This window comes from Nyctibius grandis, assembly GCF_013368605.1.
Source record: "Nyctibius grandis isolate bNycGra1 chromosome 34 unlocalized genomic scaffold, bNycGra1.pri SUPER_34_unloc_1, whole genome shotgun sequence".
Lineage (NCBI taxonomy): Eukaryota > Metazoa > Chordata > Aves > Nyctibiiformes > Nyctibiidae > Nyctibius > Nyctibius grandis.
The window spans coordinates 747,409-770,101 of NW_027167468.1; the positions used below are offsets into that span (position 1 = coordinate 747,409).

At 50.3% G+C, this 22,693-nt stretch overlaps 1 protein-coding gene across 1 annotated transcript; it reads left to right on the plus strand.

Annotated features, from left to right (window-relative positions):
- Nucleotides 1-8,525: 8,525 nt before the first annotated feature.
- Nucleotides 8,526-9,452, plus strand: LOC137677009 (olfactory receptor 14J1-like). The gene has a single exon (XM_068424201.1). The coding sequence runs from the start codon at nucleotides 8,685-8,687 to the stop codon at nucleotides 9,450-9,452; it is 768 nt and encodes a 255-aa protein (XP_068280302.1). The 5' UTR covers nucleotides 8,526-8,684.
- Nucleotides 9,453-22,693: the final 13,241 nt, after the last annotated feature.

The following is a 22,693-nucleotide window of genomic DNA, read 5'->3' on the forward strand; positions in this document are numbered from 1 at the left end:
GTACAAAAATAGAATAGTATAAATGTACCCTTAATAGAATAGTATAAATGTACCCTCAGATACGAAAATAAACGAGATCTGCTTAACGATCATGTTGGTCTGCATGCAGTTACTCCGTGCCCTCTCAACAAGACCCGGTACAATCTCCACCCCTTATTACATAGCGTGTGCATCCTGCTCAGGTCCAACAGTATTCAATACATTTACATCCACTACCCCCTTCCCCATCCTTTGACATGGTGTATAAACGGCATACTGGCTTTGGCTGGTGTGGCTTAGGTGGACCTGGACAAGTCCCAGCACATGCCTGACTTCTCCCCTCACTCAGTCAGCCAGAGCTTTTTGAAACATTCAAACAGGTCATCGACCTCAGGACAAGGAAATCTATATAGTACCAGCCTGCACCCCACAGTGGTCTGACCAGTAGATAGGAGATCCCCCACAACCATGGGGAAAGGGAGTTCCCCACCACCACGCTACCTCTTTGTTTGCCACCTGCAAATCCAGTTTGTGGTTCATTGGCTCATTCCTCTGGTTCACACTGTCTTTTTTAGGATCCCCTTCAGGTCTTTTCCATATTGTCCCCATGCACATATTCTTCTGAAGATGGCATTTTGTCCTGATTTTCTGTGTTTGCAGATAGCGTTGGCTGTGCCTTGCAGCACCAAGACAAGCTCAGAGTCTGCCCCAGTAACCCTGCATGGCCATCCTGCTGGGCTGGGCTGGGATGCGAGGGCCTCCCAGGCCAGTTCACAGGATCGAGCTCTTCTACATATGTCAAGAGGATTTACGTTGATGGCCCCTTGCTGGCCCCCTGGGAGGAGGCCATAGCCCTCAGGCATGTTCCAGCTTGTCTGTGTCCTCCCCACCCTTCGGGTGCCCCTCTGCCCTCTTGAAGTTGCCCCCAACTCAGATCTGTCTGGGCTTCTTCTGCAGCCTGGTCAAGTGGGAGACCTCAGCCACCCTTACATTTTTCTTTCTGTTCACCTTTAACCTCTAATTGTTTATTGGATTAGCTCTATTAAAGAAGATTATATCCAATTTATACCTAAAATAGCTGTATATATTTAATTTCTCTGTCTTTATAAATGTTTATATATATAAAAATACACACATATATAAATGTATACATATATATACATACATAGAGGTGCATATATATTCAAAGTACCATATCTATAGATAAATAAAAGAAATTTATAGATATTTGTACACTCATATATATGTTTAAAATATATATATTTTATATAAATGTCTATATTTTTATATCTGAGCACTTCCTTGTCCAAAGGAGGCAGGCAGCCAATCACAGGGCTGCATGAGAACACATGGCTATGACAGGATCAAAAAACGGCTGCCAGCCAACCACAATGCAGTATGAAACTGTGTGGGGAATGAGTCTGCCAGAAGTGTCTCGCTCCCAGTATGTAACTACAGGGCGCTTCCTTTGCTGATGCGCTTCTGGGTGCAGTGGGAGAGGAGGCTCCTCTTGCCAGCCAATCATAGGATTTCCTGAGAGCATGTGGGTTTGATGATGTCAAGCAATGACCATCAGCCAATCACAGAGCAGTATGATGGTTAAGAACATGGCAGCTCACTCCAACAAAGCAGTGGCACCGTGTCATAAAATGGCAGCCCCCACCCCTCAAATGGCGACCAAAACACAATGGCAGCCCCTGTGTTGTAGGGGAAGGGCCTTCTGGGTCAGATGTACTTCCGGGCAAACCAGAGAGCGTGGCTGCTCCTCACAGCCAATCAAAACACAGCATGTGACCAGCAGAGGGCAGAGACTCCCAGGGCAAATGGCAGGACTTCTGCTGGCAGTGGGTGGGCAGGGCATGGCACATGTCACACCTCCAGTACAGGTGGTGCCCGTGCTCCTGGCGTGGTCCAGGGCAGTGACCTGAATAAGCACAAGGAAGGCACGTGGTGAGGGGAAAATGCTTCTTGTGGACCTGTCTTCATTTAGCCTGAACCCAGGGCTGAACAATAAACAGTTTTTCTATCACCCAATGTCCCTTCCCCCAACAAGGAAGGGAATTGGGAAAAGGAAGGAGACTCATGGGTTAGAAGTTAAACAGATTTACTAAAATAAAGAAATCGATAACAACACTAACACACAAAATTATACTTATCTATAGAACACTTGCAAGCTGCTCCAAGAACAGCAACCACCAGAAATGAGGAACACAGAGACAAGAATAGCAAAAAGAACCCCCACCTCTCCCCAGCAAGCCCTCCCTTTTATAGTGAACTTGATGTTAATGATGTAGAACACACCTGTGGGCCAGCCTGGGTCAGCTGCGCTGGATTTAACTGCTAAGGGCCCTGATCACCATGGCTGGCCACAAACTGAAACCAAATCTCGATGAGAAGAGGACAGGACCCCTGTCAGATAACAGGTCAATGTGGTGTCAGTGTTTGTGCTGACATAAGAACTTTCCCCACCTCTGTGTGCTTCAAGTCATAGAATCATAAAATCACTGAGGTTGGAAAAGACCCTTAAGATGATCAATTCCAACCATAAAACTAACGCTGCCAAGCCCACCACTAAACCGTGACCCTCAGCAGCACATCTACACTTCTTTTACATACTTCCAGGGATGGTGACCACCACTTCCCTGGGCAGCCTGTTCCAATGCTTGACAACCCTTTCGGGGAAGACATTTTCCCTGATATCCAACCGAAACCTCCCCTGGCACAACTTGAGGCCATTTCCTCTTGTCCTATCACTTGTTACCTGGGAGAAGAGACTGACCCCCACCTCTCTACACTCTCCTTTCAGGCAGTTATAGAGAGTGATAAGGTCTCCCCTCAGCCTCCTTTTCTCCAGACTAAACAACCTCAGGTCCCTCAGCTGCTCCTCATCAGACTTGTGCTCCAGACCCTTCACCAGCTTCATTGCCCTTCTCTGGACTCACTCCAGCACTTCTATGTCTTTCTTGTAGTGAGGGGCCCAAAACTGAACACAAGATTTGAGGTGTGGTCTCACCAGTGCCAAGTACAGGGGAACGTTCCCTGCCCTAGTCCTGCTGGCCACACCAATCCTGATAGAAGCCGGGATGCTGTTGGCCTTCTTGGCCACCTGGGCACATTGCTGGCTCATATTCAGCCAGCCATCAACCAATACCCCCAGGTCCTTTTCCACCAGATAGCTTTCCAGCCACTCTTCCCTCAGCCTGTAGCAGCGCATGGGGCTGTTGTGCCCCAAGTTTAGGACCCAACACTGAGCCTTGTTGAACCTCATACAGTTGGCCTCGGCCTATCAATCCAACCTGTCCAGATTCCTCCGCAGAGCCTTCCCACCCTCCAGCAGATCAACACTCCTGCCCAACTTGGTATCATCTGCCAACTTACTGAGGGTGCACTTCATCCCCTCATCCAGATCATTGATAAATATACTAAACAGAACTGGCCCCAACACTGAGCCCCGATGAACACCACTTGTGTCCAGCCACTTGTGACTGGCCGCCAGATGGATTTAACTCCATTCACCACACACTCCTCACCAAAGTGAGCTTGTACAGGCTGGGGTTGCCTGGGTTGCACTTTTGGTCTCTTCCAAAGATGGGTGCAACACTGCTTGTCCTCACTCAAAGAGACCTCCAATCCCATGAGCTTTCAGAAGGGATATTCCAATGAAATAGCGATCTTCCCCTGTAACTTCAGTACCACTGTTCTGACTATTATACGCTGTATTTAATGTCTCTGATCTGTCATATACTTTCACCTGTCCTGACACAATGACCATTTCTAAAGTCATCTTTTCAGATCCAGACTGTCTAGACAAAGGACATTTTAATTATTCTCCAGTTTTCTCCTTCTGCTACTCTGTTCATTCAGATACCTCTCACCTATCTGCTTGCTGCTTTGAGCTTCAGAGAGTTAAAAGTTTGCCTGTCTTTGAGTAGTCTAATTGTCTCCTTAGCCAGCTCTTTAATTATGGTTATATCTATGGTTTTCTATCTACCTCCCTAAAATATTTCTCATAAGATTATCCCTTGTAGAAAGGAGACTTCATTAGAGGCAGCTTGTACTCAGCATATTGTTTCACAGTGTGTTTTATTGTTTACGAAATTTTATCATGCTTTAGATTTCTTTCCTTGCAAGTAAGAAAAATTCTTCTGTGCCTGTGTGCAGCCAGTTCTCCAAGGAGAGCAGGTGGGAGCTGGTGCAATGGTGCTGTAACACCCAGCTGCAGACTTCAATGAAGACGTCTGATACAAGGAACAGTGACCTAAGTCCCAGCTGGCCGATGACAGAAATGGTAGGGTTGGGGAGGTGAGGAGCAAAGTTGTCCATACAGTGTCAGACCTCAAGGGACCCTTTTCCTAGCTGTCCAGACCTCCTGAGGAGACACTCTGGATCAATACCACTTGGAGAATGCTTCTATCACCTCTTCTTTAAACTGAAAAGTAATAGAAAATATCCTTTAAAATAAAAAAAAACCCTCTTTATTAGCTGCACTTTGAAATCTTCCTCCTTAACTACACTATGAAACCTCTCTAATCAGCTGTACAAGTGTTGAAGTGTTGAAGAAAATTAGAAGAGACACGGCTCGTTAGGTCTTTCTGTATTTTAATAAGCCCCATGGTGTATTTGGTGCTGAGTCCCTGAACCTCAGGTACTGAGAGAAGATTGAAGAAACTGCTCAAGAAGTCAGAAGCAAAACTCAAAGTACCTGGAAGTATTAATGGGCCCCACTGGGGGCCATTACTGACAAAGCCTCCCCAAGGACTCATTAGAGCAGATAATTGGAGGCTGTGATTGCAGGTAGGCAAAGGCCCTGTGCAGGTGGCTGTAATGCTGAGAAAACCCTTTGGTTTGTTTGATGAAGCAGAAAGGCCAAACCCTGACCCTCAGGCCCTGGGAAGGCAGCTCCTGTCCCTCACATGTGGGTCAAGGCTCTTCCTGGAGGCAGTGGGATGTGAGGGTGAGCAATGCCAAGTGTAGGAAAATTCTCTAGATCAGCTAGTTCCAACCCCCTGCCATGGGCAAGGACACCTTCCACTAGACCAGGTTGCTCAAAACCCCATCCAACCTGGCCTTGAATACTTCCAAGGAAGGGGCAGCAACAGCTTCTCTGGGAAACCTGTGCCAGTGTCTCACCACCCTCACAGGAAATAATTTCTTCCTAATATCTAATCTAAATCTACCCTCTTTCAGTTTAAAACCATTACCCCTCGTCGTATCACTCTATGCCCTTATGAAAAGTCCCTCTCCCGCTTTCCTGTAGGCCCCCTTCAGGTACTGGAAGGCTTCTAGAAGGTCTCCCCAGAGACTTCTCTTCTCCAGGCTGAACAACCCCAACTCTCTCTGCCTGTCTTCAGAGGAGAGGTGCTCCAGCCCTCTGATCATGTTCGTGGCCCTCCTCTGGACTCGTTCCAACAGCTCCATGGCTTTCTTATGTTGGGGACCCTAGAGCTGGATGCAGTACTCCAGGTGGGGTCTCACGAGAGCAGAGTAAAGGGGCAGTATCACCTCCCTCGACCTGCTGCCCACGCTGCTTCTGATACAGCCCAGGATACGGTTGGCCTTCTGGCCTGCAAGCGCACATTGTCAGCTACTGTTGAACTTCTCGTCAACCATCACCCCCAAGTCCTTCTCCTCAGGGCTGCCCTCAATCCTTCTCACATGTCACCAGATATTTGCACCTGAACAGCCCAGTCCTGCCCTCCATCTCCATTAATCATCATGGGAGCTGAGACAAGGAGCTCACATGCAGGTGTCTATTTTGTGCCCACCTGACACCTGAGGCAAGAGGAATCCCACCTCCTCTGGGTTTGTGGTGTGCATGGGAGGGGGCTGAGTCCCCTTCTGGCCCCAGGACTACAAACCCACAAATGAGATGTTTCTATTGACTCATCTGCATCCCTTCCCTCAGCAGGGGTAAAGGACATCCCTCCTGGTCATGGTCTGGTTGTCCTGTCTAATGATGTGACACGGAAATGTCAGTCTTAGACCTCACTCTCTCTCTGAGAGGATAAATGCTGCTGCTGGAAAGAAGTGTCTCTCCCCAGCTGAGGGAGGGATCATCAGAGATTGCTTCAGCCTGTTTCACAGCAGGTTCCTCTGGAGCCCCAGGGACACCTGGAGGGAGACCACAGGGGACAGAGGAAGAGACACCTTGGGCTGGTCCCTCTGCTGCTGAGCTGGGCTGGGCTCCTGGGATGGAGGGAGCTCATGGCAAGTGGGCAGCACTGCAGAGAGACAGCTCTGCCCAGGAGCAGCTCCTCTGCAGAGCGCAGCAGGGCTGAGGGCACTGCCTGCAGGCAGTGAGGGGAGAGGAGCCAGGCAGAGAGAGGTTAAAGGCAGTGTGGGGTGGGAGGGTGCTGAGAGCTCACTGGGGGAGAAATCTTCACAGCCCTCGACATGGTAAGTCTCTGGCTGCAGGACAATGCAGGGGCAGTTGCTGGTGGGATTACCTGAAGCTGGTGCATCCCACAGTTTACAGGATCTGTCAGGATGTCTCTCACAGTATCTCTGTTGTAGAGGAGAAGAACATGCTCCAGAGCAGGGCTTCCCTCATGCATGGTCAGAGGGACAAGGCATGACAGTGTCTTCTCCTGGGGATGGCTGCAGGGATGTGAAGTCAAAGTGTGCAGCCAGGGGTGCCCAGGGCTGTCCTTCAGAGCAGGGTCCCTGCACCCCAGGGGCTGTGTGCTGTGGCAGGGACTCTGCCGCCTGCCAGGTTTAGCAATCAGCCTGCCCGGGGAGCTCCCCACGGCACTGTGGGGAGAAGCTGTGGGTGGAAGGAGCGACACCTGGTATGGCAGGACAGGGCAGAGTCCTTCTGCTGTTAAGAGAGTGACCTGTGGGTTGGGACTGCTCACAGCTCCAGCTGATGCCCAGGTCATTTCCCAGGGGACTTTTTCGTGAATATGTTCAGGGCAGGGTTTTCCTTCTTGAGCCTGTGCTTTCCTAGATCTGTGCTTCCACTTTTCTCTGGTTCAGCTTGGTGGGGATGGAATCTCAGCTGTGCAGGTTACAGCAGGGGCTGAGACTTTTAAACCATCACACTGAAGTTTACTATGAACCTCAGCAAGTGCCTTCACCCCCCACCAGCCTACAGATAAAACCAGCGTCACCTTTCCACTTTCATCAGGGTTTGTGTGACCTGTTCTTTATCCCTGCACACAAGGAGAGGCTGCAGGGCAGAGCTGTGCACACAGGGGCTGGGATGGGGTCTGTGAGCACTGGTGGGGAAGAGAAACAGCTCCTGTCAGGGACGGGTGCAGGGAGGGAGAGACTTGCTAAGGGAAACCCTGTTGCATGGGAGATATGGGCACTTCCTGGCCATGCCCTCCAGCGCAGACTCCTTCCCTGAGCAGCACACCGCTTGTCTCCTGTCCCAACTAGCAGAGTTCCCTGCCCAGGGGTCTAGGACATTAGCCACCTCCATGTCCAGCAGACCAAAGGAGAGATGAAGTGCATCTTTCCTGCCATGTGCCCATTTCCCACTGACCAGGGCCTGAGGGCGACAGTCCTGCTTTGTTGTTGTCTGGGAGGTGGTGTGCAGAGCTGGGTAAGGGAAAGGCTTTCCTGAGTGCCCATCTGTCTCTCTCCTTGCCTTGCTCAGATGCTCTTGGTATTGCTATAGGCTCTCTGGGGATGGGAGTTTCAGCTGCAGAGTCAGGCACAGACCTTGTGGGTCCTCCTATGCAGATGTGTCCACAGCAAGGAGGTGTCCCAGCTTTCCTCTTAGCTGTGAAGCTTTCTGCAATGCAGTCTGTGGGGCTGGGGAATGAGCAGACTCTCCCTTAAGAAGTTGCCACGTTTAGGACTCTCGGCTCTCTCCTTGGGGTGTCCATCCAAGCTGGATGTTGTTTCCAGGGGACATTATGAGCCACGTGCATCCTTGGCTAGAAGTGGAGTGCTGAGACTTTGAGAAAGAGTGAGCCATTTCACGGTCTGCAGTGGATCCCTCTTCTCTCAGCAGTGTCTGGTGGCTTTTCAGGGTAACATGGGAGTGTAATCGCCATTGATCTAGGAAAGGCACAAGCCCAAGGCAGCTGGGAACAAGACAGAGGGACAGACCAGCTCCTCTCACTCTGCACTAAGCCACAGCCAACCCTCTTGCCTCACAAGACTCGCTCCGTTCTCCCTGAGTGCAGCAGAAAACCCTCTCAAACTGCGTTCTGTCATCCCCCTTTCTTAGCACTGGGAGAGCAGATGCTGACAAGCCCTTCTGCGTAAGAGCACTTTTGTCTGACAAAGTCAAACACCAGGACTGGCCCCTGCCCGCACTGTTCCCATGAACCCACTGCTGCAGAGCAGGGCTGATTCCTCGGCAGCCAGTGGGCAGAGCCCCTGCTCCCCATGGCACACTCGGCCAGCACTAACCAGAGCTCCAGCCATGAAGCTGAAGGAAAGTCTCCTAGAAAAGGAAAAGGGAGTGGCATGTAGCAGCGGGTGCACATCTCAGAGAAAGGGCTTTGACTTTGCTCAGAGAAGGCCAGCCTAACTTGTCACTGACTTTTTCTTTTTGGACAGTGCTCCATGCTGAGAGGCAGCAGAAGTCCAACAGCAGCTCCATCACCAAGTTCCTCCTCCTGTCGTTTGCAGACACACGGGAGCTGCAGCTCTTGCACTTCTGGCTCTTCCTGGGCATCTACCTGGCTGCCCTCCTGGCCAATGGCCTCATCATCACCGCTGTAGCCTGTGACCACCGCCTCCACACTCCCATGTACTTCTTCCTCCTCAACCTCTCCCTCCTCGACCTGAGCTCCATCGCCACCACTCTCCCCAAAGCCATGGCCAATTCCCTCTGGGACACGAGAGACATCTCCTATGCAGGATGTGCTGTCCAGCTCTTTTTTTTTCTCTTCTTCATCTCAACAGAGTATTTTCTTCTCACCGTCATGGCCTATGACCGCTACGTTGCCATCTGCAAACCCCTGCACTACGGGACCCTGATGAGCAGCAGAGCTTGTGTCCACATGGCAGCAGCTGCCTGGGCCAGTGCGTTCCTGAATACTGTGCTGCACACGGCCAATACATTTTCACTACCCTTCTGCCAGGGCAATGCCCTGGACCAGTTCTTCTGTGAAATCCCCCACATCCTCAAGCTCTCCTGCTCACACTCCTACCTCAGGGAGATTGGGCTTCTTGTGGTTAGTGGCTGCTTAGCTTTAATGTGTTTTGCTTTCATTGTGCTGTCCTATGTGCAGATCTTCAGGGCTGTGCTGAGGATCCCCTCTCAGCAGGGACGGCACAAAGCCTTTTCCACGTGCCTCCCTCACCTGGCTGTGGTCTCCCTCTTTGTCAGCACCGCCATGTTTGCTCACCTGAAGCCCCCCTCCATCTCCTCCCCATCGCTGGATCTGGCGGTGGCAGTTCTGTACTCGGTGGTGCCTCCAGCAGTGAACCCCCTCATCTACAGCATGAGGAACCAGGTGCTCAAGGACGCACTGAAGAAGCAGATTCAGTCAGTTGTCTCTCAGCAGCAATAAGCTGCCCATGTCTCTTCACAAGGGATTTCCAATCCACATCAGGATCCTCCTGATATGGGCATTGTATCTGTGATAACCATGTTTGTCCAGCAATGTCTGCATCCACTTGACTTCTCCACAGTCTTGAACTCAGTCTGTCTGACCCAGAGGCCTTTGTAAGTGTGTCTGGCACAATGGTACAGCTGGCCTCCTGTGTCACATCTCTGTAATAAAAGGGGATTTCCTCAGTGCAGATGTCTGAAGGTTGGGCTGCTCTTCCAAAGCTGAGGTCAGGAACAGGCTGAAGAAATTACCCCCACGATGCCATGCTGCTGTGCTTGGGTTCTTCATGGGCACAGTCCCCTGGGGAAAGGCTTTTTGGGGGCAGAGATGTACCTGGACAAGAGTAAATGAGAACCTCCATGCTTTCAAGGGGGGATAGAAGAAAAGGAGTGACCTATTTCTGCATGCACCATCTCAGGGAAGGCTACACTCTGTCTGGATCAGCCTGAGGAGCCCAAAGGTCAGGAGCTTTGTGCCGTGGAGAGGGGCTGGCTCAGAGGCACTTCTGTCAGCTGGCAATAAGAATGTCTTGGAGACAGAAGCAGTGGACAATGGGAGACACTGGCCTCTGTCTTCTCATGTATAGCTGGCCCCCAGCCCTGGGGCTGATGGACAGGCTGAGACCCCTCTCTGCCCCTGCACGACCTGCTGAGCCCTTCAGAGGGGCTGGGGCAGTGGGGTGAGTGCCCAGAGCTCTGCAGCACCCTGCAGTGGGCACGGCCGTAGGGCCAGGCCAGAATGGGCTGCTCTGGTGGGCTGGGGAGAGGAGGTGGGGAGAGATGAGGAGGGCTTGGGCTGGAAAGGAAAGTGTCTGGGAGAGAAAAACACCTGTGTAGGGCTCAGATGTTTGAGTGTGCAGGGTGACGGCACCTAGCAGGGTGCTGACGGTGCAGAGCCAAGTGTCATGGTGAAGGAAGCAAGGCACCGAAGGTGCAGAAGAGAAGGGCTCAGTCTGTCCCATATTCCCTGGACACCCCAGGGAAGCTGTCTCAGGGCAATTTTCACAGAATCACAGAATCACACAGAATCGCACAGAATCACAGAACGTTAGGGATTGGAAGGGACCTCGAAAGATCATCTAGTCCAATCCCCCTGCCGGAGCAGGATTGCCTAGACCATATCACACAGGAACGCGTCCAGGCGGGTTTTGAATGTCTCCAGTGAAGGAGACTCCACAACCTCTCTGGGCAGCCTGTTCCAGTATTCAGTCACCCTCACCGTAAAGAAGTTTTTCCTCATATTTATGTGGAACCTCCTGTGTTCCAGCTTGCACCCGTTGCCCCTGTCCTGTCAAGGGATGTCACTGAGAAGAGCCTGGCTCCATCCTCATGACACTTGCCCTTTACATATTTCTAAACATTAATGAGGTCACCCCTCAGTCTCTTCTTCTCTAAGCTAAAGAGACCCAGCTCCCTCAGCCTCTCCTCATAAGGGAGATGTTCCACTCCCTTAATCATCTTTGTGGCTCTGCGCTGGACTCTCTCTAGCAGTTCCCTGTCCTTCTTGAACTGAGGGGCCCAGAACTGGACACAATATTCCAGATGCGGCCTCACCAGGGCAGAGTAGAGGGGGAGGAGTACCTCTCTCGACCTGCTAACCACACCCCTTCTAATACACCCCAGGATGCCATTGGCCTTCTTGGTCACAAGGGTACATTGCTGGCTCATGGTCATCCTGCTGTCCACTAGGACCCCCAGGTCCCTTTCCCCTATGCTGGTCTCCAACAGCTCTGTCCCCAACTTGTACTGGTACATGGGGTTGTTCTTGCCCAGATGCAGGACTCTACACTTGCCCTTGTTATATTTCATTAAATTTCTCCCCGCCCAACTCTCCAGCCTGTCCAGGTCTCTCTGAATGGCTGCGCAGCCTTCCAGTGTGTCAGCCACTCCTCCCAGTTTTGTGTCATCAGCGAACTTGCTGACAGTGCACTCTATTCCCTCATCCAAGTCATTAATGAATATATTGAATAGAACTGGTCCCAGTATTGACCCTTAAGGGACTCCGCTAGACACAGGCCTCCAACTGGACTCTGTCCCATTGACCACCACTCTCTGGCTTCTTTCCTTCAGCCAGTTCACAATCCACCTCACTACCCGATCATCCAGACCACACTTCCTCAGTTTAGCTGCGAGGATGCTGTGGGAGACCGTGTCAAACGCTTTACTGAAATCAAGATAGACCACATCCACAGCTTTACCATCATCTACCCACCAGGTTATGTCCTCATGAAAGGCTATCAAGTTGGTTAAGCATGACTTCCCGTTGGTGAAGCCATGCTGAGTGCCCCTAATGATCCTCCCATCCTTGATGTGCCTAGAGACAGCACCAAGGACAAGTTGTTCTATCACCTTTCCGGGGATGGAGGTGAGGCTGACCGGTCTATAGTTACCCGGGTCCTCCTTCTTGCCCTTTTTGAAGACTGGAGTGACATTCGCTTTCCTCCAGTCCTCAGGCACCTCTCCCGTTGCCCACGACTTAGCAAAGATGATGGAGAGTGGCCTAGCAATGACTTCCGCCAGCTCCCTCAGCACCCGCGGGTGCATCCCATCAGGGCCCATGGATTTATGGACGTCCAGATTGCTTAATTGGTCCCTGACCCAGTCCTCATCCACCAAGACAGACTCCTCCTGTATCCTGACTTCTTCTGGGGCCTCAGGGGTCCAGGGCTCCTCAGGACAGCCTCCAGCAGTATAGACAGAGGCAAAGAAGGCATTCAGTAACTCCGCCTTCTTTTTATCCTCTGTCTCCAGGGCCCCCACCTCATTCATCAGTGGGCCTACATTGCCTCTAGTGTTGGTTTTACCTGCAATGTATTTGAAGAAGCCCTGACTTCTCCACACACTACTCCACACACCACCAATTTCCAGTGGCCGATAACCCCAGTCCTGAGAAGGGACCTTTGCTGCATGGTCGATGGTCGTCCCCATCCTCCTCCGGGGCGTCGTGATACTCAACTCCACTGCCATTATTAATAAAAAAGAATCCAGTTTCCTACTACACTCATTACACACAAGTCCCAGAGCTCTTGCCAGAGCTGGTCTCTCAGCCAAGCCTGTTCTCAGACAGTTCCAGCTAGAGCAGGTGCTCATGGCCTTGTCTCAACAAATATTGAAATCTCTATTGTTTGAGATCCCACTAAGAGTCCTGGGTCCTTGCTCCAGTGTTTGGCTCTCAGGCATTTCTCAAAAAAACCCAGCTCTCTCAGCCTTTCCTGGTCCATAATGTGCTCCAGACCCCAGCAATCCTTCTGATCTCTGCAGGACTCACCCCAGTCTGTCAGGGTCTTTCTTGTGCTGGGGAGCCCCATACTGGGCGCAGCAGTCCAGATGTGGTAGTGCGGTGGGTTAACCTCGGCCAGCAGCCAGCTACCCACGCACCTGCTCACTCACTGGCTAAAGAAGCCCAGGGCCTTCAGCTTCTCTACACAGGCCCCAAACCCCATCCTAACAGGTCTCCTCTAGAACCTCTCCAGTTCCTCCCCATCCTTTCAGACCAGGGAGCCCCAAAAACGACAGTGTTAATCCAGATGTGGCCACACCAGTGCTGAGTCAAGGAGCACGATAACTCCCTTGTCTGGGTGGCCACGCACCCCCTAATGCAGCCCCATATGCAGTTGGCCTTACACATGGTGAGTGTGTGCCACTGGCTCATACGGTATCCCTTGTAAAGCCCAGGCCCTTCTCCTCAGGGTCACTCCTGAGCTGTTCAGGTGCCAGCCTGCCCTCATGTTTGTGGTTACTCCCCCCCAATAAAGGACTGACCACTTCTACTTGTAAAACTTCATAAGGTTTCTGTTGCCAAATCCCAGAGTTTCTCAAGGTCCCCCAGGAGTGAAGCACCATTGGAGCAGCTTTTAATACGTGCTTGCAGGTGGCTCATCCTGATCTGTGGTGCCTCTGACAAGGTAACAGCATGGGGAAGTTCAGGACACTACAGACAATAAAAGGAGGCGCTTGTTCAATGATGCTGCTGACCAAGGAACACATTCCCATGGTGAGAAGCTCAGAAACTCCAAATGACAGTACAAAGAAAGCCAAACTAGGACCAGAGAACAAAGGGTATAAAGAGGCGGGTTGTTTGCATGAGAGGGTACAAGGATGGTCAAAACGGAGAAACTGTGAGTAAGGAAAGGAGGGAAAAAGAAAAGAAAAGGTGAAGCGGCAGAAATTATCAGGGCTGTTTGGGGGTACCTGCCAAGCAGCCCTGCATATTAGCAACAATGCCTAGAGTGGGACAAGAAAGTCACAGATCATCTGACCAAACTTTCTGGTTGACTTTAATAGTCACCAGGAACTTGTGTGATTTCCTTGCCATCATGAAGGCAATATCTGTGGTGGATGGAAATGCAGAATCACTCATGCTGGAAGGGATGTCAGGAGGTCTCTAGGCCAACCTCCTTCTCTCAGCAGGGTCAACTATGTGGTCAGAGCAGGTTGCTGTGGGCTTCATTCATTTTGGGCTTGAAAAGCTCCAAGGATGGAGATGACACAGGCTCTCTGGGAGATCTACTGCAGTGCTTGATTGTCTTGATTGGGAGAGTTTTTCCTCCCTTGTTTCAGCTGATGCCCACTGGCCTCGTTATCCCATCATGCACAACAGGGAAGAGCCTGGCTGCCTTTTTATCATAGAAGATATTGGAAGACTGTGACTAGGTCTCCCCAAAGCCTGGTCCTCTCCTGGCTTTGCACCTTTGCAGCAAGGAAGGTCAACAACATCCTGGGCTGCATTAGGAAAAGCACTGTCAGGGCGTTGGTGAAGGTGATCCTCTCTACTCAGCACTGCTACTATTTGTTGTGCTCATTTCCCTCAAGGTTTTTAACCCCAGCACCTTCACTTGCACTTCAGCCAAAGCTGTCCTCCACATCTTCCATCAATCCTTCCCTGTCGTCTTGCGAGAAACATGTCCAGGAGAACATTCCCCCATGTTGGGTCAGGGATCACCTTTCACCTTCCCTTCAACAGAGGCCTTCTAGCAGAGGTTCGTGGTCTTCAAAGTCCTCAGTTATTACCAGGGCCTAAAATTGTGTCCCTTCCTCCAGATCTCTAAAGGAGACATCCTCCTTCTAGCCTTCATCAGGCAGTTCGGTGATCCATTGTACATCAAGGAGTGAGTGATCCACGTAACAGTAAACCCAAGTAGACCCAGGGCTGTGCTGTGCTGGGCTGTGCTCCATGTACATCTTGGCCCTCAGGCTGTGTGGTGCTGAGTGTATCCCTTGGTTGCAAGTTACGTTGACCGTAAAAGATCAGAGTGCTGGAAGCTCCAACCTGCTACTGGCAATTAGGCCATCTGCATGTCCTTACTTTTATCTAAAACTGCAGCAACAAATTCCCAGGTGAACATCCTCTTTTTGGGGCAGTACAAAAGATGACTAGAATTGTTTTCCTTGTAAGTAAACATTGAAACATCTCACAGGAGTAAAGTGGGATAACAGTTCAATGGATGGGATCCGCACAGCTTGCTGCACCACAATGAAAGGCACCTCCTGGTGCAAAACGACACCCAAGTCTGTTGCTGGCCTGTCAGGGATTCTGGCAGATGTGACCTCACAGCCACCTTCCCAGCCATGGGCCTTCTGATGACCCATGAGATCCTGAGGCACAGCTGACCTCATCATAGCATTCCCACCCATCTCCTCCTTGTGGCCTATGAGTTGATCACGTACAGGTCACCTCTCATTCCTCTTCCAACACCTTGTGACTGCTCTGGCACCTCATGATCCTTGCCTTTCCCCCAAGAGTGTGGGGAGGTAAAAGTGAGTAGGTTAGAGTGTGTGTACGAGGGATTCGGGGTTTAGGTGTTAAGGTTAGGGATTAGGGATTAGAGCTCGCCTTTCAGGGTTAGGGATTAGGCAGAGGTTTAGGGAGAGGGTTTGGTGTTCTGCTGAGAGTGTCTGGTTAATGTTTAGGGTGTGGACTAGCTTTGTGGGTTAGAGTTTTATTTAGGTCTTGCGTGAAAGCTAAGATTAAAGCTAGTGTTTAGTACTTCCCCCATATCATCCCCTTTTTTTGAGATGGCCAGATCTTTGTGGGGTATATAATGGCATAACACCATGGTCCTCCAAGTGTTAGACCCCAGCCAACACACAGAGGCTCCAGGGCTCCAGGGCACAGCCATACCATTGCAGTCCTTCTACAGCCAAGCCTAGAGGGTGCTCACCATGCCCAGGCCAAAGCTGGGCAGCTGCAGGGGACTTCCTTCACTTTATGTGTAATCTTTTCTATGGATGGTTTTCATCCTGCCTCATTTTAAGGGCTGCACTAAGTTGCCCAAAGTGAACTATTTCCATTTATGTGGCTGTTTATCAAAGCCCCGATATGTGGGACCACCAGAGACTTTTCTGCAGAGCTCCAAGGCAGGCCCACAGTCCCTAACCACTGTCACTGCAAGGAGTCCATGACACTAGGGGCAGGGCCTTGGCTTGGTCCTTCTTGGATATTGTGAGGTTCCTGTTGGCCCACCCCTCCAGCCTGTTTGTTTTTGGAAAAGAGAATACTGGGGAGGATGCTGTTCAAAGTCTTGCTGCAGTCCTGGTAAATGACACTGCTCTCCCCTCCCCCACAGATGCAGCCCTTTAATCATGGGAAGCAATGAGGATGATCAGGCATGATCAGCCCTGGCTTCATCCAGTCACCCTCTCTTTCACTTACTGAGAAATTCAACCCAAGAGGACATGCTCTGGGACCTGTTCCTCATCCAAAGTGAAGCTAAGCAGCCTTTCGCTCCCCAGCTCATCCTATGGGCCTTTTTGAATGATGCGTGCAACGTTTGCCATTTTCCAGGGAAATGCTCCCACTTCCCATGACCTTTCCAACATGATGGAGAGTGGGCTCATGGGGACATCCTCTTGCTCTCTCAGAACCCTTGCATGCAGCCCTTCTGAACCTGTGGACTGGTAATATTTGAGTTTGCTCAAGTGCCTCCTGATTTGATTCCTATCCTCTGTCGGCTGTTCTCCTCCAGAGTCCTACGTCGAGGCACAAAGGCCTGGGAGACCTTGCTGGTGATAACTGGTTCAAAGAGGACACAAAGTATCACAGATCTATCTACACCTGCTCTTACAAAATTCAGCAGTGGTCACACAGTATCTTCTTTAAGTGTTCGTGAAGTAGTAGCAGCTCATTATGATGCCCTGGAATTCCATTTCAAGTTTCAACTGAATTTTGATCTGGACCATTGCTGAGCTTGGAGGACGCTGTCCTTGAATAACAGCTATATTGGGCTCTGCTGCCCTTTGGTGCTTCTGTCCATTGTATCCTCACTGAAAGTCAATAGGATCCCCGGGGAAACCACCCTCAGGGACAAGGGAGTGGAACAGAGCTGGCAGACCTTTAAGGATGCTTTCCACAGAGCACAAGAGCTCTTGATCCCCAGGTATAAGACATCAGGAAAAGAAGGCAAGAGGTTGGCATGGCTGAGGTGCTACCTGCTGATCAAACTAAAGGCAAGAAGGAAATGCACAGGTAGTGGAAGCAGGGACAGGTATCCCGGGAAGAGCTATAGGGACGCTGCCCGGTTGTGTAGGGATGGGTCAGGAAGGCTAAGGAGTAGCTGGAGATGAACTTGGCAAGGGATGCAAAGAATAATAAGAAGGGCTTCTACAGATATGTCAGCCAGAAAAGGAAAGTCAAAAAAAGTGTACCCCCCTGGTGAACACTACTGGCACACTCCTAACAATGGACGAGGAGAAGGCTGAGGTACTCAACAACATTTTTGCCTCAGTATTCACTGGCAACCTCTCTTCCCACACCTCTTGAGTGGATGGACTGCAAGACAAGGACTGGGGGAGAAAAGTCCCTCCCACTGTAAGAGAAGATCATGTTCGTGACCACCTGAGAAACCTGAACATACATAAGTCTATGGGACTTGATGAGATGCATCCCAGAGTCCTGAGGTTGGCTGATGTAGTTGCCAGGCCACTCTCCATGATATTTGAAAAGTCATGGCAGTCAGGTGATGTCTTTGGTGACTGGAAAAAGGGAAACGTCGCACCCATTTTTAAACACGATAGAAAGGAGACCCTGGGATCTAGCAACCTGTCAGCCTCACCGCTGTGCCTGGGAACAGATCCTCCTATAAATTATGCTAAGGCACATGGAGGACAGGGAGGTGATTCGAGACAGCCAGCATGGCTTCAGGAAAGGCAAGTCTTGCCTGACCCCCAGTGGCCTCCTAGAATGGAGTGCCTACATTAGTGGGTAAGGGAAGAGCTAAGAATGTCATTTATCTGGACTTCTGTAAGGCCTTTGACATGGCCCCGACAACATCCTTCTCTCTAAATTGGAGAGATATGGATTTGATGGGTGGTGCATGAGGAATTGTTTGGACGGTCACATCCAGAGAGTGGTCAACAGCTCAATGTCTGGAGGGAGACTGGTGACAAGTGGTGCCCCTCAGGGGTCCATATTGGGACCAGTACCGTTTAATATCATCATCAATGACATAGACAGTGGGATCGAGTGCACCCTAAGTAAGATTTCAGACAACACCAAACTCAGGGGTGCATTTGACACCATCGAGGGAAGGGATGCCATTCAGGGGGTCCTGGACAAGCTTGAGAAGTGGGTCCATGTGAACCGCCTGAGGTTCAACAAGGCCAAGTGCAAGGACCTGCACTAGGGTCGGCGCAACCCCCGGTGTCAATAGAGGCTGGGGAATGAAGGGATTGAGAGCAGCCCTGTGGAGAAGGACTTGGGGATAATGGTGGATGAAAAGCTGGATGTGAGCTGGCGATAGAATCATAGAACAGTTTTGGTTATAAAGGAACTTTAAGATCATCAAGTCCAACTGCTAATGTTGCGCTCACAGCCCAGAAAGCCAACAGTATCTTGGGCTGCATCACAAGAAGCGTGGTCAGCAGGCCAAGGGAGGTGATTCTGCCCATCTGCTATGCTCTTGTGGGACCCCACCTGCAGTGCTGCATCCAGCTCTGGAGTCCTTAGCACAGGAAAGACACAGACGTGTCGGGTCTGGTCCAGAGAAGGGCCATAAAAATGATCAGAGGGCTGGAGCACCTCTCATATGAGGACAGGCTGAGAGAGTTGGGGTTGTTCAGCCTGGAAAAAAGAAGGCTCTGGGGAGACCTTCTTGCTCTCTTTCACTACTTAAAGAGGGCTTATAAGAAAGATGGGGACAAACTTTGTAGCAGGAAAAGGGGTAATAGTTTTAACCTAAAAGAAGGTAGATTCAAACTAGTTACAAGGAAGAACTTCTTTACGGTGAGGGTGCTGAAACATTACACAGAATTCCCAGAGAGGTGGTAGATGCCCCATCCCTGGAAACATTCAAGGTCAGTTTTGACGGAGCTCTGAGCAACCTGATCTAGTTGAAAATGTACCTGCTCACCTGGACTAGATGACCTTTACAGGTCCCTTCCAACCCAAACAACCCTATGATTCTACAATTCTATGAATCTACCCAGCATAGGCCAAAGTGCTCCCCTGAGGTACGGCATCTGCAGTCTTCCATTCTCCTTCCTCACTCCCCTTGGGAGCTGGGACCCGACAATTTCAGGGTCATAATCACCAATCTTCATGTCCCTGACCAGGTCTTCCTAACTTGCAAGTTTCAGATCCAGGTTTGCATTAACCTTGTTGGTCCATCTGGCAGCTGTGCTAAGATGTTGTCCCAAGATACTCCAGAAACCGCCTGGACTGTGCCCACTTCCTCACCCTGACCTCGGGTTCCTTATTGGGCTCCTTATGTTCCAGCATGATTTCACCCTTAGTGGCCTCTCATCTGACCCTCCCCCACAAGGTCTCACCAAACTTGTCACCCACCTCATAGAGGAACTCCATATATCCAGTTAACTTTTTTGAGGGGACCCCACTCCTGATCCTTCCAGCCTGTCTCACCTGAAAAGCTTGTACCCACCATTGCAGCACCCCAAGCTGCATCACTTGTCCCATGATGCCTTGGCAGAGTCTTCATGGATGTCAAAAAGCACAGGCTCCTGCTCAGCTTGTCTGTGCCCCTGGCTGAGGGCATTGGTGCACATTTGGGCTGTAGCACCTCAGGTGTGGCACCAGGACAAGTTCTAACTTGTCTTAAAGGAAACTTAGTACAAAGCCCCCAAGTCCTCATGTGTGCAAAGGCTTAGCTTCAGAGCAGAGACATGCCAGAGTGGATGGCATCTCGAAACATAAAGCTGAAAGTGGATGTCAGCAAACCCTGGTGTCCCCAAGGCCAGAGAGAAACAGGGCTGGGAAATGCAGCCCTGGCAAGAAAGGAGCTTTTAGTCAGTGCTGTCTCTGCTGCCCCTGAGGGTCTTTGAAGGACCTGAAGCTGATCTCTAGGAATGACAAGGTTCTTCTGACAGGCCCTCTGTGAGAATGGCTGGTGTGTTTCCTTGACTGTACTGTCAAGGGCATCAATAAATGTTGGTGAAGAGAAAAAAATAGCAGTTTGAGAGTGTAGGCACATGCATGGAGAGCCTACATCTGCTGGATGGAGAAGGGACAGACCTTGCCACACTGCTGTTGTGGTCATCAATCACGTCTGTTATTGATATTGGCAACAGGCCTGTGTCTACAGAGGAGAAAGGCAAGGACACGAAGTAGAGAATTACAAGGGTAGATAGTTGCGTGCATGAGGTGTCCCAGATAAACTCGGGTATCCTGAAAGTGGTTTTTACACAGGGTTCTTCTGCCATTCAAGCATTCAGGTACAACATGATTTGATTAATCACTAATTAACACACACAGTACTGATTACTTATCAGAGTAAAACTTCACAAAGCAACTGTATTTCTGCAGCACCAACACCCATCAGCATTATGTGCTGGTCTATTGATCCAGATGTCCCTGGGGTTGGTCTTGTGATAATTAAAATGTATCTGTGACATCAGAAACTGTGAGGGTTTCAAAGCTGTGTCAGAGGGGCTAGGAAGCTGGTGTTACCTTGGTTCTCCAGGGGGATCCTTTATCATTCATGGACAGCTCTAAGCTTCCCAGAAGCAAAGTCCTTCTTTCCAGAGCAGGGCTGTTCTTCTGGTCCTTGTGATGAGCTGGTGTCCTTTAGTTTGCTTACTCAAGCATGATAAATCAATATGCAATGTGAATTATATACATTAAGAAAGTAAATAGATTTTCAGACTATAAAGCCTCATTATCATGAGAGTTATGGAGGTAAAATTTCATAACCTTGGCCCAGAGGACATCTGTGGCCAGGTGGATTCTGCATAGAGTTATTTAATGGTCAAGAATCACCCCTTTATGATTAACCCCAACATGCAGGAAGTCACGCCAAGGTGGCAGGAGGCTGGCACGGAAGAGACAGGAGCTCCTAACTAACATCAGTCATGAAGAGGAAGCACAGAGAAGGAGGAAGCAGTGGAAGGAAGGAAGGCCTTCCAGCCTTAATGGTTCTGTGATTCTGTGCTGGAGAGAGCCATTAATGTGTGTGTGTGCTTGTCTGTGCATGGCAACTGGGGGGATGAGGGAATCCCAAGGCCAGCTCCTACATAGATGAAGGATCTAAGACCAGGACCTGGAGGGATTTGTACTGTCTGTGTCTCTCTATAGGTGTACATCTTACACTAACACAGCCTGGCATGCAAACAGCCCAACCCTCATTGCCCTTTCTCCACTGACTGTGGTTTGGTTTGGCCTACAGCCCTCCCAAGGTCCCTTCCAGGATGAGTGACTGTGCATTTCCTTCCACCATGGCTTTTCCCATGATGATGGTAGGGAGAGCACTCGGGTTCCCCAGGACCACAGAATTAGGTAGACATAAGTTTGGTCCACTCAACATAAGTTTGGTCCACTCAGGTGTGGCTTTTTTGTCCCACACAAGTCATTGTCTCAAGGCTGCTAGGCAGGTTACCCCAAACAGGCGTCATCACATCCTGAGCTGAACCTTTGCTTTTTCTTTTCCCTCTTTCCCCACCCCCACCCCCCAAATTCTTCCCTTTCATCATCCTCAGACATTCCTCTCCAAACAGCCCAGCTCTGCTCTTTCCCCACTGGCCCTGAGCATCTCTCTTATGAGGAGAGACTGAGAGAGCTGGGTCTCTTCAGCTTGGAGAAGAGAAGACTAAGGGGGGATCTTATCAACACTTACAAATACCTTAGGAGTGGGTGTCAAGAGGAGGGGACCAGACTCTTCTCAGTGGTGCCCAGTGACAGGACAAGGGGCAATGGGCACAAGCTGAAACATGGGAAGCTCCATCTGAATATGAGGAGGAACTTCTTTACTTTGAGGGTGACAGAGCACTGGAACAGGCTGCCCAGGGAGGGTGGGGAGTCTCCTTCTCTGGAGATATTTAAAACCCTCCTGGACGCAACCCTGTGCAACATGCTCTAGGTGAACCTGCTTTGGCAGGGGGTTGGACTAGATGATCTCCAGAGGTGCCTTCCAACCCCTAACCATTCCGTGATTCTGTGGGATTCTGTGACTTACTCCAAAGGCCACCATATGAGCCAGTGGTGCAAGCTCACATTGAACAAGGCCAGCTGCCCAGGGGATGCATTAGAAGGAGGATGGCCACCCAGACACCTTGGGTGTTCATCCCCCTCCAGTGAGCCATGTTGTGGCCACACCTGGACTAGTGTGTCCCTCTGTGGGAAATCCTGCTCTAGACAGGTGGGAAGGAACTGGAGTATGCCCAGAGGAGGCCTGTCCATGTCTTTTACTTAAGGCCCAAACCCCAGTTTTATTGACCTCTTCCTTCACAGGACAACTCCAGGAACACACTGACCCTAGACAACCACTGTGCTTCTGAGGCAGCTCCAGATTCCGCTCCTAGAGGGCGGGTGTCTTCAGTGTCACTTGTGGGAAAGCTCTGGATATGTCCCTCAGTTGCACTCACCATCTTAGCTGACACGACACCAACTGGTGACTTCTAAATCCAGTCCTATGTCTCTAAAGGGTCACAAAAAGACACTAAGCTTTTCAGTCCTGAACACATGAAGAGGAACTTCAGGGCTGCAGTTCCTCAGGCCGCTTTGGAGAAAGAGCCTGGCATGAAAGCACTACACCAGAGAGATACCATTTTATTACAGAGATGTTAGAACAAGGCTAATCTGAGCTGCAGTTAGATACATTTTTATAAGGGAAGCAGGTGACACAAGTAGGTACATGAGTCAGGTGTAGTGACAAAAATGCAAACACTGTGTAGGAACATAGTAACTACGAATGACAAGAGCAATAATGATAAATAAAATTATTTAAAAATACCAAAAAAAAAAAAGAGGATGGA

Coding starts and splice junctions, on each gene's coding strand:
- LOC137677009 (XM_068424201.1), top strand. CDS start 8,685: ATGTACTTCTTCCTCCTCAACCTCTCCCTCCTCGACCTGAGCTCCATC.